Raw genomic sequence first — 16,669 nt, forward strand, 5'->3', positions numbered from 1 at the left:
CTCGCAAGCTTTCAGATGATGTATTTTTCCATTTGCGTATTACACAGTTTTGATGCATAATAAATAGAAAAAAAAATTGTGTGTTTTATAATAATAAAATCAGCTTTATTGGAGCAAAAAAATATGAATCACGGAAAAATAACGAACATTGATAAATCATGCACCTGTCCAAAATACACCCACATACACCTACGTATAACTGCTTTCTCTAATTAGAGACCCATTTTTCAGCAGTCTCATTTTCATGGTTTAAGTGGTTTTTCTAACCACAACTAAACTCATTTCCAATAAAAACACGTCTATTCCTGTATTACCCATGTAAACCCATTTCCACAAATGTCTGACATTTACAAAAAAATCCAAACTAAAAAAGTCAGTGCAGGAAAAAGTCACTGCAACACAAAGAAACTGCAACTTTTTCGAATTGTTACACAAAATTCAGTGTAAAAAAAAAAGTTTCAAGGCAAAAGAAAGGGAAGGGATATCTGCCATTGAATTCTACATGATCTGCATTGGGATTTTAAGTTGTTGTGACACATAGTAAATCTTGAAAATGTATCTTTTATTTTTCTAAAAATGTGAATCGGAGAAATAGCCCCCCTAATAAATCACTAAAATGTATATGAAGTTTTTTTTTTACACAAAAAATTGGAGTTTTAGCGCAAAAAACCCACAAATCGTGAAAAAAAAAAATACAAATGTTAATAAGAGACCCATATAACTGCCGTACATTATTTTGATGTTTCAACCTTGACAGTCTAAAAATATGCACAACAGAAACTTAATTTAACACGAACAAATCCTGCTGAAAGTGTGTTTTTTGTCTTCATTACGGGGGGGGGGGGGTGCCTTGCCATGGGCATGTTTGGGATTTTACTGTAGATCTGTAAAGGAAAAATCTCAGCAGTGTTCTAACTTAATATTTAACAATAGTGATGAGCAAATTTTTTCACCAGGCATGGATTCTCAGCGAATTCACGCATTTTGACATTGACAAATTGTTTTGCGAAACTTCCGTGAAAATTTGCCATGGAAAAATTTGGCGCACGTCAAAAAAAGTTGTGGTTGTGTCAAAATGGACACACTAAACAATTGCGGGCGACAAATGAATTTCACGTATTTTCCACCATTTCGCAAATTTTCTTGTTGCTTCACAAATTTTATGGCGAAACGGGACAGATTCGCTCATCACTATTAAACAAGGCCAAAAGATCATCTATGCTGCCATTATGGTCAGACAATCTGTAAACTAAATTATAAAAACATTCCCGATGTGCTTCTCCATGTGATGCTCATTGGTGCAGTACAGTCAGTAGCAGACTTGTTATGTAAATAGTCACACAGACATCTCATGGCAGCCTCGCTGACAGTGTTACAAAACAAAGCAGGGAAATGTGGAGCAAATGCATTTGTTCTTTTAGCTATACTGCTTTTTAATTCAATTTCAGTTTTCATGAGTTACAATTGGCATGCCTAATTAGTTAGAGGAGCATTATTATATCTTACAGATGTATTAAACTGATGATTGCCTTCAGACATGTACTGAAAACCTTAATAAGATACTTTGCAAAATGCATAATGGTATACAGCCATGTACATACCTACCTAACATAGGGCTAATTTACAAACGCAAGTGCAAAGCATTGAGATTGAAATTTTATTGATAATTCAACCTTCGAATTTAATTCAAAATTTGTTTGCTAAAACTCAAGTAAGGGTTTCTGAAACTAGAATGTTCAATATTGCCTATACCCGGGGGGATACAATTTTTCTGGGTACAGTCAAGGTAGCAGGTTGGTGCCGGCATAGGGGCTGATTTTCGTCTTGTGTTTTTCTGCAGCCCTAGAATCAGCCCCGTGTGGCACTAGCTTTCAGTTGTACTTTATATAATCACTACTTATTGTCTCACTTATGTAAAGCAGCCACTTCACAACACCAATTCCCCTGTAACAAATTCACTAAATACTTTTGAACTTGAATGCTAATGCAATTAATGATGCCACATTCTAGAAGTGACGTGATTCACACATATTATAAATCCACTGAGAAGATGCACATCGCAACTTGTCTGCGATTTGCCAAAACAGACTAAATTGTATCCATATTAGTGCAATGTGTGCAATCTGCTTGTAACGATACCTGGTGGTCTAGCGGGGCAGCGGGGACGCCCGCCGTCATCTTCTATGCGTGCGTGCGCGCCTCACTCTGCCGCTTATGCGCATGCGCGCTCTTGATGCGTGCGCATGTGCACTCGCGTTTGTCGCCGGCGCGCGCGTGACGTCATTTCGGCGCGAAATTCAAATATTTAAAGCGCTCACTGTACTGTATTCGTTGCCCAACGTAGGTTTTCCTTGGTGATTTCCTGGGTGCGATATCTGCTGTTCTCCTGTGTTCCTGACCTTTTGCCCGTTCTTGACCTTCCTTGTTTGCTGCCTGAACCGACCATTGCCTGCCTGACTATTCTACTGGATTCTGATTCTGTGCTGCGCTGCCTGACTGTTGCTGACCCTGGCCTGTCTTGACTACTCTAAAGTGTTCCCCATCTGCCTGTCACATGATTGGTTCCTGTGCTTGCTCAGAACTCTCTCCTTGGGTTTCTCACAATAAGACCAGGCGGCATCCGAGTAGCGAAGGGCTCCTCCCGACGTGAAAGGCGGTTGTTATAGGCGGAAGCATGAGCCGAGACCAGACCCTTAGAGCCTGTTCTGAGTTTTAGGATACCATTCGTGACATTGCTGTGGGCGCTGTTACACTGGAATGATTGGTGCAGAAAAGTAGCCATGTTTGTCACAGTTTTTACATTTTGCACATTGCCTGGCTATCAACACCTACAAGTTTGTGTGCTCCAGCACCACTGGAAGAGGCACATAGGCATCCCCGCCAACCCCCTACACATTCCCTAATTTGCCAGGATATTTCAGTTTTAAACAATAAAATGGAAAAAATAGGCCTTTGTGCCTATTCAGTAGGCCTTTATATGTTCATGAAACTTGTAGATACTACATGATACCTTATAAGCAATGGGGGTGAAAAAATGAGTTTGTAGTGATCGCTGTATGCAAATCTTGCATTCCCATGGCACTAAAGAGAAAAATATATATATGGAAATATATATATATATATATATATATATACTGTTCAAATAAATCAACTTTAATATACCCACACACATACTTAACAGCTTCTGGATATTATATATATCTCAATATTCACATTAAATAGTTTTCCCATGCTGAATTCCCATTAAGTGCATGTCAGATGTACTGTATGATCTTCCTCACCTCTGCCTCATGCAGAATGTTTGTATCTTTTGCAAGCGTTGCATGGCATACCCAGATGTCCTCTTATTGGTCTTCAATTTGAAACATCTCTGCTGTCGCCAGTCTGTTCTCTTTTTTACTTTACATTTCTGTGGGGCTATTCTCTGATAAAAATGGAATATCACACAAGGGCATCTTGACAACAAATGTCTATTACTGGGTTATTGTTAACCATAATCCTTGATCTTTTTCTTTGTACATTTTATATCTTTATCTGCCATTTTCCTTTGAGTCCAATTTTATTTTCCACCTGATGAATCTTTTGCTGAGGGTTTTCTGTGCTGAATACAATTTGATGTCATATTGCTTCGTCATGCTAACTTGTACATTGTGTTGCCTCTTAGTTCTATTTTGTTTGGCTAGAAGTACTTTATGCTTCAATCTGCAATATGTGGTCTTGACAGCTATGTAGCAAAGAGGGCTCTCCAGCCTATTGAAAAGTATTCATTACGGCTATGAAACCAAAAGTCAATACCTTCATTCTATGTAGCTTCCCTATTTCTTTGTCTAAATAATAACATTGGCTTTTATAAAACTATACTGCAGATTAATGTATTTTTTTTAATTACAACCTGAAGAAACGCCAAAGGGCTTTCCAACGACTCTTATTGTTGCCGGTGGAAAGCCTTTTCAAAGTGGTTTGTTTCCCGCAATAGTAAAGATCTAACGCAGGCGACACAACCACTTTATGGGTTTGTACCCTTATACTGAATAAGAAACAACCCATCATGTACAGAATTTCAATGTTTGTCTCCCCCTGGCCTCTTTCACTTCACAGTTTGACATATACATCCTGTTATATGGTGGAGAACAGCTGATTTTGGCAACCCAAGCAAAGAAAAGTCATAATTCCTTTTGTATTACGAAAATAGCCAAACTATAGCCAAATCCATTAAAAAATCATACCCCATGTATGCAGGCTGCATACATGTATAGGTTGAGAGTGGCCTAGGGCTTAAGGTGCTTGATTTGCAAGTGTGTGAGTTAAACTCCTGCATTGGTCAGAATGGAGTGCCTTGGCTCATTGAGAAAGCCCATGTGCCTAAAAAATAGCTTGACTGGTACTGCTGCTTGTGAGGCTTGTTCTGGTTTTTTCACTCTTTTTGGGATGTTTTTGTTAGAGTGAATTTGCTTTATCATTATGATGGAAAACTAGCCAACAAATGTACCCAACTTGGACAATGCCTCCAGCAGCCTAGGGGTTAAGGTCACTGTCTTGCCAACAGAAAGTCCAACACGTTGAGATACTCCAGCTCTTTGTGAAGGGCTTTCTGCCTGTACACTGAACTCGGGACCTTGTGGCAACAAATTTGCTCAGGTGGGAATTGAACTCAGTACTTTCTGCTCTGTAGGCTGTGACCTTAACCACTGCTTTATTTGCTGGGGGGCTGCTTAATAGGAAAGGATGGTGCCCTTTCTACCTAATTTGCCCAATCACCGTACTGCCTCAGCGGTGTAGTGGAAAGAGCAGTTGTGTTATAAGAAGAAGGTTGCAAGTTCAATAATGTCTTCATTTTTAGTTACTATATGCTCTTGGTATATTTACTTTGCTTCATCATCAAGAAGAACCACCAGCCAACAAATTTTTGAGAGTGGCCTAGGGCTTAAGGTGCGTGACTTAAGCCAACAAATGTATCCAAGCTGGACAATGCCTCCAGCAGTCTAGGGGTTAAGGTGGCTGATTTGCCAACAGAAAATCCAACATGTTGAGATACTTTTCATGGTTCTTGCTGAAGGACCACCTGCCACCAAATTCGCCAACCCAGGTGTAGGGCATCGGGGAGGCACGGGGAGTCTACTTTATAAGAAGAATGGTTAGAGAAGGTTGAATTCCAATTGAGCCTTTTTCTGGGGAAAATCATCATGCAGGGGGGTGGCTCATTTGGGAGGGGCTTGGCATCATGCAGGGGGGTGTCTATTTTGGGAGGGGCTTGGCATCATGCATGAGGGTGTCTGTTTTGGGAGGGGCTTGGCATCATGCCAGGCATGTCTGCTGGGACTACTTGCCAATTGGCGGTGGGTTGCATGGCTTTGAGTCATGGGCCTTGTGCTTCAGGGGTGGTTGCCACCTGCCAAGAAACCTAACAGACCAAGTGTCTGTCTTCAGCGCTCTAGGGATTAAGGAGGTTGCTTAGCAAACTGAATTTTGCAAGTTCTTTTCATGCTTCTTTCCACCGTGGTCATTTTCAGATGCTTTGGCTGATAATTTGGAGAGCCATCTGCCACTTAATTTGCAGAGCCAACCATACGGCTCCATCGGTGTAGTGGAAGTGGCTGCTGCATGTTCTGTTCCAGGTTGGCCCCTCTTTTGGGGATGCTTTCTTAGTATTACTTTGCGTCATGATGAAGGGCCGCCTGCCAACAAATTCACCAAAGCAACGTGCGTCTTTAGCGGTCTAAGGGGCATATTTATTATGCTGTGTAAAACGGCGAGAACATTCGCCACACATCGTGTAAAATTGACGTAATTTGTTTTATGCGTTTCTTTCTTCCGCTGGAACTTACTTAAAATAACGGTGTAAAATCTGTAGTTCGGATGGTGATTTTCTCTATTTATTTTATACAGCCTTTTACGCCATTTTTTTTTTAGCGAATTCGTTTTACACAGCTTAATAAATATGTCCCTTAGTGTTGTTATCCCTGATGAAAGTTCCAGTCAGGAACTGAAACGTTGGACTCAATAATCCTCATTTTTATTCAACCTTATTTTTTTGTGTAAATCCCTGAGCGTGCTGTCACTGCTTTTTAAATATGTCTACTATACCTTGGCACTGGCACCCAGGTAATCTCATATTAATGGTGTGCTGCTTACTGGCTATCTATATATAAACAGTTCAAACGGTAGGCATTCACAATAATTAAGTCATCCGATGCCTGGGTGCAGTCCTCCAAATTTCCAGGTAGATAAATGCACAAACGGGCCGCTTAGCTCAGGACTTATGAAAAAGTAAATATAATATGATATAATAATATAATTCATTAAGTACTGTACAACATGACTGATGTTTCGGCTGTGTCAACAGCTTTTCTCAAAGTAACAAATGAAATGAACAAACAAACCTAAATACTCAGTATTACCGGGGAAACCCAGAAGTGATGTGACATGACAAAATAAAAAATATACGCAAATCTTCATTCCAAGTGTTAAACTTAAGTCTTAATAAAGAACTTTATACAAACGTACTGTGTCTCGAGTGATCGTGTGTCAAATATCAACCAATATCAAGAAAAAAGAAAAACTAGTGTGATTGTGTATTTGCTAATTGAAGTAACATCAGACCAACTTGTATGTAATAACTTTCGCTGGTTAGTATATCACCTGACATGCATTCAATCAGCTGTATCTATGGGTGTCTTTACTAGCAACCACATAATTACGTTGTTAGAGGTAGCTGTCAAGGCAGTTAATAAAACTATTATTGCAGTTGCTAATCAAACGTGCTACATGGTGAAATCCCAATTACTGTAGGTCAACCCATGTACATGAGTCATTCTGAATTGGATTCCAGAGAGTAGCTCTATGTGTTCTGAGTTTATTTTGGTTTTAAGCCAGTAGATTTTAGATAATAAATTGTATTTTCCTGTGTTCTTTTATGTGTTCTCTTGATTCACTTTGTCACACTTTTTACAGGCACCTCATGGTTGACACTATTATGCTATTTTCTCGGTCACACTTCCTGTTTGAGTACACTTTTTTTATCTGGGTACTGTACATCGATCTTTCTGACTTCACCTTGAAGGTACTCGGCGGTTCAACTTGTGAGAGAGTGGGCATTGACATAAGTATTGAACGACGAAAGGATAGACACCCTGTTGAGACACCCCGTTGGTATAAAAGTTTATAAGTTTGAATATATTTTCTCTGACCATCTGGTATGAATTTCTGTATCTGAGCATGCTGCCAGATGGGGGTATGGTGCGATTGTGGGAACCGCACCTATGTTTTTACCCCCGTGCGATAGACTCCATCTAGTTACTGACCAATGGTGGACTTGTACCCCGATGTAAATTGTGGGTGATGGTTCACACAATGGGACTTCCTGAATCCAGCAGATTTGGTCTGTTTATTTATTGCGGCTGCAGCAAAATAAATGTGTGTTTCCATTTGATACTTACCTTGATAATACAGACGATGGCGCGGCCGCAGATCCTGCTAAGGATATTCTTACCTCTATAATACAGGCGATGGTGTGCCCGCAGATGCTGCTGAGACTCTGCCCAAGTGCTTGGCATGTGTCTGGCACAGAGAGAATACTTACCATTCAGCGAGCTGGACTCAGATAACTGAAACTTACCAGTTATAGTGGGTCAATCTTGTCCCTGTGGGTGTCTGTGATCCCTTGATTTAGATATCTGACTATCAATTTATAACTAATTTGAAATATTACAAATTTTAAATTAAATAATAAAAATGTTTTATTTCTACAGTTGGGTTCCTGTTATAGCTGACGCCTTAAATACCTTTTTGATTTTATACTTTTTACATTTTTTATTTTTTTAATTGTCACTTATGGTGCCTTGTCGTATGACCAGGAAAGCCCTGGAGCTATAAGCGCAGGGGCTGCATGACAAGGGATCCGAATAACCAGCAGCCAGATTACACTGGTTTATGTTTAGAGATTTTCCAGAACTAGGTTCAACTGTGATTACGTAAGAAGGAAAGAGTTAAGGCAGGAAAAAGCCTGCCTGGGGGGCGGAGTTTGGGGCCATCCTCTCTGTAGGTAGAGGCAGTCTAATACTCTTCAAGTCTTCAGCAAGGAATAGCAGAGCATAGTAGCGACCTCTTATGGAATTATGGCTTTAGAATATTTCCTTGGCTTAGGCTGGCAAGGTCCTATTTATTTGATAAAATGTGAATAAATGCTGTGGCCATTTTCTCCACCTGTCTCCTGGTGTTTCATTAAGGTATGTAACAAGGGGGTTCAGTGGGGTGCCTCAAGGCGAAGGGTCAACTGAAGAGTGCCCTTGTCATGTGTTTCACACTGACCTGTGGGTTAACCAACTGAGATTTCACCATGTAGCACGTTTGATTAGCAACTGCAATAATAATTTTATTAACTGCCTGGAAGGCTACCACTAACAACTTAATGATGTGGTTGCTAGTGAAGAGACCCATAGATACAGCAGATTGAACACGTGTCAGGTGATATACTAATCAGCGGATGTTACTACATAGAAGTGGGTCTGATGTTACTTCAACTAGCGACACACAATCGCACCAATTTTTTCTTTTTCTCTAATTCCTTTTTTCTTGATATTGGTTGATATTTGACACACGAGACACAGTAAATTTGTATAAAGTTCTTTATTAAAGGAACAGTAACACCAAAAAATTAAAGAGCTTTAAAGTAATAAAAATATAATGCACTGTTGCCCTGCACTGGTAAAACTGGTGTGTTTGCTACAGTAACACTACTATAGTTTATATAATAAGCTGCTATGTAGCCACGGGGGCAGCCATTCAAGCTGGAAAAAAGGAGAAAAGGCACAGGTTACATAGCAGATAACAGATAAGTTCTGTAGAATACAATGGTGTTTTATCTGTTATCTGCTATGTGCCTGTGCCTTTTCTCCTTTGAATGGCTGCCCCCATGGCTACACAGCAGCTTATTTATATAAACTATAGTAGACTTTCTGAAGTAAACACACAACTTTTTGCCAGTGCAGGGCAGCAGCACATTATATTTTAGTTACTTTTATACACTTTCATTTTTTGGTGTTACTGTTCCTTTAAGATTTAAGTGTAACACTGTTTTATTGGAATGAAGATTTGTCTATATTTTACCATGGGTGAGTCACGCAGGTTCATACGTTATTTTGTCATGTCACAGGGTTTCCCGCCACACTGAGTATTTAGACTTGTTTGTTCATTTGATTTGTTACTTTGAGAAAGGCTTTTAACATAGCCAAAACGTCAGTCATGTTGTACTTTTAATAAATTATATTTATTTTTTCATAAATCCTGAGTGAAGCAGCCGATTTGTGCATTTATATACACATACACATTCATACATATATATATCCCGATGGGGACCGAAACGTAACGTTGGCTGTTCATGCATTTTTAATACACAATTGATTGTTTTTGGAATATAACTCGGTGTTGCTGGTCTTTTTTGGATATATATATATATATATATATATATATATATATATATATATATATATACATGAACCTTTCCACATTTGAATTCACTGGAGGTATGCACAAGTGTCAAAGTATGAAAGTCTGTTTTGTTTTTTTTTTGTAAATAAGACCTTTTGTGTACATACCATTAATCAGATGCTAACAGCTAAACACATGTAATAAGATTAACTTTGTAATTAATTTTTACTCCTTCAAAAGGGCCATTTCAGATGAAAAAAGCATTAAGAGTCCAGGCACTAATTACTTTAACAAAAACTAAAGCATTAGCTCATTCATAAAAAATGCTTTATTTCTTTTTTTAGGGTGAGTAGTTTCAGATGCAAAACCAAATTCAATATAACTGAAAAAACACTTTGTTCTGATTTTTATTTGACCTATATGTGAATTAAAAGTACATTAGAAAACTTGTGGAAGTGTCATTACTGCCAGGCAATAAAACGGTGTACTTAGCAGAGGAACAATAAGCAAGAAACAGCTCTTGCCTATTAATTGCACTTATGTTCTGTCATTGCTCTTACTGAAGAAGAGCTTCTCTGATCTGACTTTGTTCACTATTTTGTTAACTGCTAAAGCACAAAAAGAGGAGTGCAACAAGTTACAGTTTGGCCAGTCCTAAATTTTTACAGATTATTCTTATATCACAAATAATCATATTTTTCATATTGCGAAAATGAAAATTCAATATGAGCTTAGTACAGCTAAAGCAACTTTCTAAATACAATCGATTACAGTACTCCCCTCTCGGCCGTCTGTATCTTTACATGCAGGAGTCAGATTTTGATTGACAGTTAGGTCGAAAAGAGTAACTTTATTATTTCAGCAATGGAACCGAATATTTAACTGATTATCAATAGAAAGATTCTAATGTAGTTATTTAATAAAATACACTTAGGGGCCTATTTATTATGCAGTGTAAAATGAAATTCGCTGAAAAAACGGTGTAAAAATCTGTTTAAGATAAATAGAGAAATTTGCCGAAATTTGCGAAGCCTGGCGATGTGTGGCGAATTTTGTTGCTGTTTTTTACACAGCATAATAAATCTGCCCCTTAGTTTGCCCAGGAGCAGTAACCCATAGCAATGAATTAGCAAGTAGGATTTACTAGTAACCTGCTACTGTTACTTGCTATGGGTTACTGCTACTGGGCAAACAGTACATATGGGGTGGTTTAATTCTTATTTCAGTGAAGTGAAGCTCATATTAAATTTTCATTTTCACAATACTTACCTTTTAACAAAAGGATGATTAAAGCATGGGTTACTCTGCTCACACAGTGCTGATATACCCTTCCAGGCTGGATGATTAAAACAAATGACTATATGATGCATTAAATGATGCAGTTTTTCTCAACGTGCCTGGAAGTAACCTTGGCGACCAGTCAGAACTCTGTGAACAGAGCATATAGCAATACAGATTATTTTCTGTATCTATCGCAAATACAGTATCTAAAACGGACTCTTGCCAGAATAATAAATGCTGTATCTAAACTGCAACTCACACCTTCCTCCGACAGGTAAAAATTTAAAGGAAAGATAAAGGGTTTCAGGTTTTAAATATATGTTCCATAGCTATTTCAAATATATGATTATTAAATTTCACAGTTACGTTTGTGCAGTTTTACATAATGGACACATTTTTTTCCAGAGTTCACATTGTCTTTTTAACAGCAGAGGGAAATGTTATTATTTCTGCTCTTCTGCATCACCATTCATCCATCCAGAAGGAACAACTTATTCCTGGGGTTTAAAGAAGCTACAGAGGATACAGTGGAAATAAGGCTCTGGTTTTTACCACTCGAATGTTACCTTTGAGCCATATATTCACAGACTCTAGCGGTTGTCCCAATTAGTGGTTGTTGATACGTACATTCTGCCAATCCAAACCATTTTGTCATATAGTCAGACTGGGTGCAATACTTAATTTATGTGACAGAAATGTTCCTCTACAGTCTTGTATTATATTCCACAAGGTCTTTATCTGTGTCTGCTTCTCCAATTTCAAACCCTAGATTGATCCTCCCAGGTGAGTAGTCATTTCTTTTCAAATCTGCAGGAGATTAAGATCAAATATATCAGAAAGAATGAAAATAATGGCACATCAGACAATGAGAGAGAGAGACAGGCCATACAGCTCTTTCAATCCGCAACACATTTTGAGCTGGTCCCTAAGGTGATGAGAGAGTTTATCAGAGATTTCACATGAAGACAAACAGATTTTCTATAAATGTTTGCCTTTATTTAAACTGCTTAAGAATATTACTGTTATAATATCTTTAAAGGAGAACCATATTGTAAATGTATTTCCAAGGCAATCTAAATCAATCATTCATATGGTAAAATGAAATCAATTTATAATGTGTATATATATATATATATATATAATATATATATATAATATTTATACTATATAATATAATCAGGAAAAAACAGGTGCACTCCAGGAACCTTTAAAAATAAAAATCAAGATTCTTTATTTAAGTCATTTTAAAAACATATCAGGCCAACATTTTGGTCTCCTCCTAAGACCATTGTCAAGATTCTTGACAATGGTCGTAGGAGGAGAGAAGGAGGGAAGTGGTGGGAAGGAGGCCAGTTGGATTATGTGCCGGACCCCTCTGAATATTTTTTGGCAGGGGGGCCAGGTGCAGAGTAGTTATGCCACAGGCTGTGTGTTTAATTAAACACCTGTGTCAGCAATCAGTGTGGCTTACATAGCCAATTCCAATAGGTTGGAACATATTGTCCAAATAGTGCATGTAGAAGTTGATGGAAAACAGTTGAAATGTGTGCGAAATTGCCCTGATCACTTCCTATTGATTTGTATGGAAAACACCCGGCAGTGTCAGCTCTCGTGCTTGATGTATAAGGGAGATTTTAACCTTAAAACATGCTGTTGAGGGTTTTCAGGCTGATCAGCTGCTGCAATGGAGCTTTCAGGAATTTCCTATTAGGGCTAAACTCCATAGGAGATTTTGTAGAATGGTGTCAGACAGAAAAAACGCATCCTATAAGTCGGATGTAGTTGCATGGGTTCATATATAATGGTATTGATAGAAAAATCTGATGTGTAAGTTTAACACTTAAAGTCAGTAAGTTAGGAGTTAGGAAACAATCAAGCACGTGGTCAGCCAAAATGTCATTCTTAATGACTAGAAGAGATACAGTCAGGGGACTGTAGCAGAAGAAGACTACTCCACTGACCACCAACGAACTCCAAATGTTTTTCAAACACATACAGTAGCTGCAATTTAAATTTTGGTCAAAGATCAGAGTCTTCTTCAAGACCTGGCACACACTTTGCAAAATACTGCCCAGCATTCCCTTAGAGCAGAGATCTGTGCTGTTGTGCATACATGTGCAAGACAGTGGCCAGGGTTGTGGAGAACAGCAGCAAGTAACAGACGGCACTGTTTAGATATATGCATGTGTGCCCTGCTTTGTGATTGATATGATTTGTGATTTGGTATGATAATGTGCATTATCATTGGGCATGTCTGTGTAGGACTAGGGAAGACCATATTCATGGACTCAAACTGTAATGCAGTATTGCTTTGTGATTACATTAAGACAGATACAGGATCACATTTATCTTACTATTTCCAAGACACAAAAACACAAACTAACAAAAAAAATGGTGAATATGGTAGCAATTACTTTGCATTGTGTTGCATGGCTGCACTCTATTACGGCACCACTTTCATGAGGTTCTTTCATACAAAAGAACTGAATGTAACAAAAAGTTACAGATTCCATGGTCATACATCAAACATTAAGCATACAGGAAGGCCCTTGAGGTGAACAAGAATGCCTAATGAAAAGATGTCACTATAGGACACTGACAAGTCAGAGAAAAATGGGAATGTAAGAGCCACATGATCCTAACAAAATTCCAAGCTTAAAATAAGAGACAGGGATAAAGAGTTTAATAATAGAATTGTTAACACTACAAGTGCCCTTTTGGCACTGCAGGGTGTCACTTTAATACAATTTTGTGTTGCATGGTTAGTTCCTGTAGTACTGGGTCTATGCATCTTTCCGCTGATTGACAGTCCAAGGGCACAGAGGAAGGCAAAAAGCAGATGTATTTAATAGACTCTGCAGCAGTGAAAGACAGTCTCATTCTGTGATTTTTTTCTACGCCACTAGCAATAGCTGCTAAATCTCTTCTCTAGGCAGCTTTTAAGTAAATCAATATTTGATATATTATACATACATATATATATACATATATATATCTCAAAATAGACGGTACCACACTCACAGGACTTATGGTCAATCAAAACATTTATTGATAGGAATACATCTAACGTTTCGGCTGCTACAGCTGCTACTGTTCTCAAAAACAAGGTGAGACAGAATGAGTGCACTGATAAACACAAAATGGCGCGAAAAGGAGTGATGTCACAGGGTGTAGAATATAGATAAAATACATACGGTACGTTAAAACGAGTGCTATTTATAGCATGTGTTAAAAATTTTATTGCGTCATATTTTTCGCGACTTAACACACGATTCACTAAAAGGATACTTGCGTTAATTTAGAAGCGATGCTGTTTGCGTTATTTAAGTCGCAAAGACTATTTTCATGAGGTATTTGACGCAACGCATGCTAATTAACGCAGTGTGCACAAATTGTCATCGCATGCGGAAAAACGCACGCCATATTAGCCATACACGCCATTACTTTTGGAAAACTACTGTTCTGAAAATTTCCCTGCAAACTGGCGGATGCATCACTCTAGGGCCAACACATACTTGAATAAATCACACTGCAAAGTCCATATTGTGTTGCCAAAAGCTCATGAACTGTACTTTTCTATAATTACCGCCTGCTCCAAGTTGGTGTTAATTTTCGCATAGATTAATTCGATATTTAGCGCATTTAACGCTTCATATGTATTTGTGAATCATGCGTTACTACTATTTCTATTCACTAATTAACGCAATGCGTTAAAATTAATGCATTCGGTTGCGCGCTATTTAACACACGGGATATGCGACCTAACGCATGCGATAATACTTTAGCTTAACGCGCGGGTTTTTTTCGCGTCAATATTAGTGCAAAAACATGTGCGATAACGCTTATCGACCTTTACTGAATTAACCCTATAGTGTGCACGCTCCCAACAAAATAATGTTCATAATCAATATAACAAAGTGATAAAACAGCACAGAACATAAAAACGCATGTCTAAATAAAATCAGCTTTAAACAATAAAGAAAAGAAGAGAAAAAAAAAAGTACGGTTCTTCTTCTTCTTCAAAAAGAAAAAATAGTGCAGACACTATAAGGACTGATATATATATATATATACACACCACACTTACTCCATCTGTCAAACCATAAAGTCATGAATTGCATATTTAACCATATTGATAAATATGAAATACTCTTTGAATTCTTTATATTCCTATCCAGATCATTTGGCTGCTTCATGACAAGGGGACTCCTCAATTTCCCTTCGCCTTCAGCCATCCCTCTGAACCCCATTGTTACATACATTAATAAAACACCAGGAGACGGAAATGGGTAAAAAGAGGCCACAGCATTTATTTACATTTTATCAAATAAATAGGACCTTGCCAGCCTCACCCCAAGGCAATATTCAAAGCCAGAATTCCATAAGAGATCGCTACTATGCTCTGCTGTTCCTTACTGAAGACTTGAGATCAGCACTATGTCATTATATCCACCACTGAGTATTAGGCTGCCTCTACCTACAGAGAGGATGGCCCCAAACTCTGCTACCAGCAGGAGCTGCATCTCCCACCATGAGAGAAGTTCAGCAGCCCTGCTGCCGGTCCTGAATCTGCAGTGCCTCGATGATAGGAAATCCAAGCAGGCTGTCACCTAGCACAAGCAGTAGTAGCGTCTGTATCAATCAACCCACCGTGCAGTCAAAGGAGAGAAGCTCCTTTCTCCCTCTTCTAAAATTTCCTGTGCAGTACTCTGGCAAGGTCCTACTGCTGCTGTGACAGAAACAACTTAAAATACATTAACATATATCCACTGTTTTGATCCAGAGGAAGGCAAAAAACCCAGCCTGAAGCCTGTGCCAATTATGCCTCAAGAGGGAAAAAATTCCTTCCTGACCCCACCTGGCGATCGGAAAATTCCCTGGATCAAGGATTTGACTTTTATTTAACATAAATAATACCATGCAGACTCTCACATTCATACTGTATAGTGTTACCGAAACCACAATATAACAGTGCATATAGGAAAACATTCACATTCTGTTATTAACAGATAATATGAGAGCATAAAGAAGAAAATATCCTGGCATTTTACAAAATATGCAAAAAAGATGGGAGGGTGGGTGGGATGTTTCTACCTGTTCAGAAGATAGGAAGTGAACTCCTTCTTTTGTGACATCATATCCCTATCCTTCTCCACCCCCAGCCCGGCTTTCCCCCTCCTTAACATACTGCTTCTCACCCAATCACAGCTGCATCTGATTTTTCAATCTTTAAACATAAACCAGTGTAATCTGGCTGCTGGTCATTCGGATCCCTTGTCATGCAGCCCCTGCGTTTATAGCTTCAGGGCTTCCTTGACAAGGGGACTCCTCAATTTCCCTTCGCCTTCAGCCATCCCTCTGAACCCCATTGTTACATACATTAATAAAACACCAGGAGACGGAAATGGGTAAAAAGAGGCCACAGCATTTATTTACATTTTATCAAATAAATAGGACCTTGCCAGCCTCACCCCAAGGCAATATTCAAAGCCAGAATTCCATAAGAGATCGCTACTATGCTCTGCTGTTCCTTACTGAAGACTTGAGATCAGCACTATGTCATTATATCCACCACTGAGTATTAGGCTGCCTCTACCTACAGAGAGGATGGCCCCAAACTCTGCTACCAGCAGGAGCTGCATCTCCCACCATGAGAGAAGTTCAGCAGCCCTGCTGCCGGTCCTGAATCTGCAGTGCCTCGATGATAGGAAATCCAAGCAGGCTGTCACCTAGCACAAGCAGTAGTAGCGTCTGTATCAATCAACCCACCGTGCAGTCAAAGGAGAGAAGCTCCTTTCTCCCTCTTCTAAAATTTCCTGTGCAGTACTCTGGCAAGGTCCTACCGCCACAACGAGCCCAACTGAAAACCTTCAGTTGGGTTCGTCCCCACCATAAATTTTTAACTATGTTATAAAACATTTCTTTTTGTATCACACATACTGTACCACAGGAAAGAATAAAA

The 16,669-nt window shown here is 38.8% G+C and overlaps 1 protein-coding gene across 4 annotated transcripts in view; it reads right to left on the bottom strand.

Annotated features, from left to right (window-relative positions):
* Positions 1-9,736: 9,736 nt before the first annotated feature.
* The window catches only part of trpm6 (transient receptor potential cation channel, subfamily M, member 6), a 92,582-nt gene continuing 85,649 nt past the window's right edge, over positions 9,737-16,669 (bottom strand). For 3 of the 4 annotated variants that reach the window (XM_031890874.1, XM_031890880.1, XM_031890885.1), the window contains 2 exons: positions 13,729-13,833; positions 9,737-11,514 (listed from right to left, as the gene is read on the bottom strand). In XM_031890874.1, coding sequence (XP_031746734.1) covers positions 11,411-11,514; positions 13,729-13,833 — 209 coding nt within the window. In that variant the 3' untranslated portion in view covers positions 9,737-11,410. The remainder of the gene's footprint in view (positions 11,515-13,728; positions 13,834-16,669) is intronic. The other variant, XM_002940033.5, reaches the window with a different exon arrangement.

Source organism: Xenopus tropicalis, chromosome 1 (genome assembly GCF_000004195.4).
Source record: "Xenopus tropicalis strain Nigerian chromosome 1, UCB_Xtro_10.0, whole genome shotgun sequence".
Classification (NCBI taxonomy): domain Eukaryota; kingdom Metazoa; phylum Chordata; class Amphibia; order Anura; family Pipidae; genus Xenopus; species Xenopus tropicalis.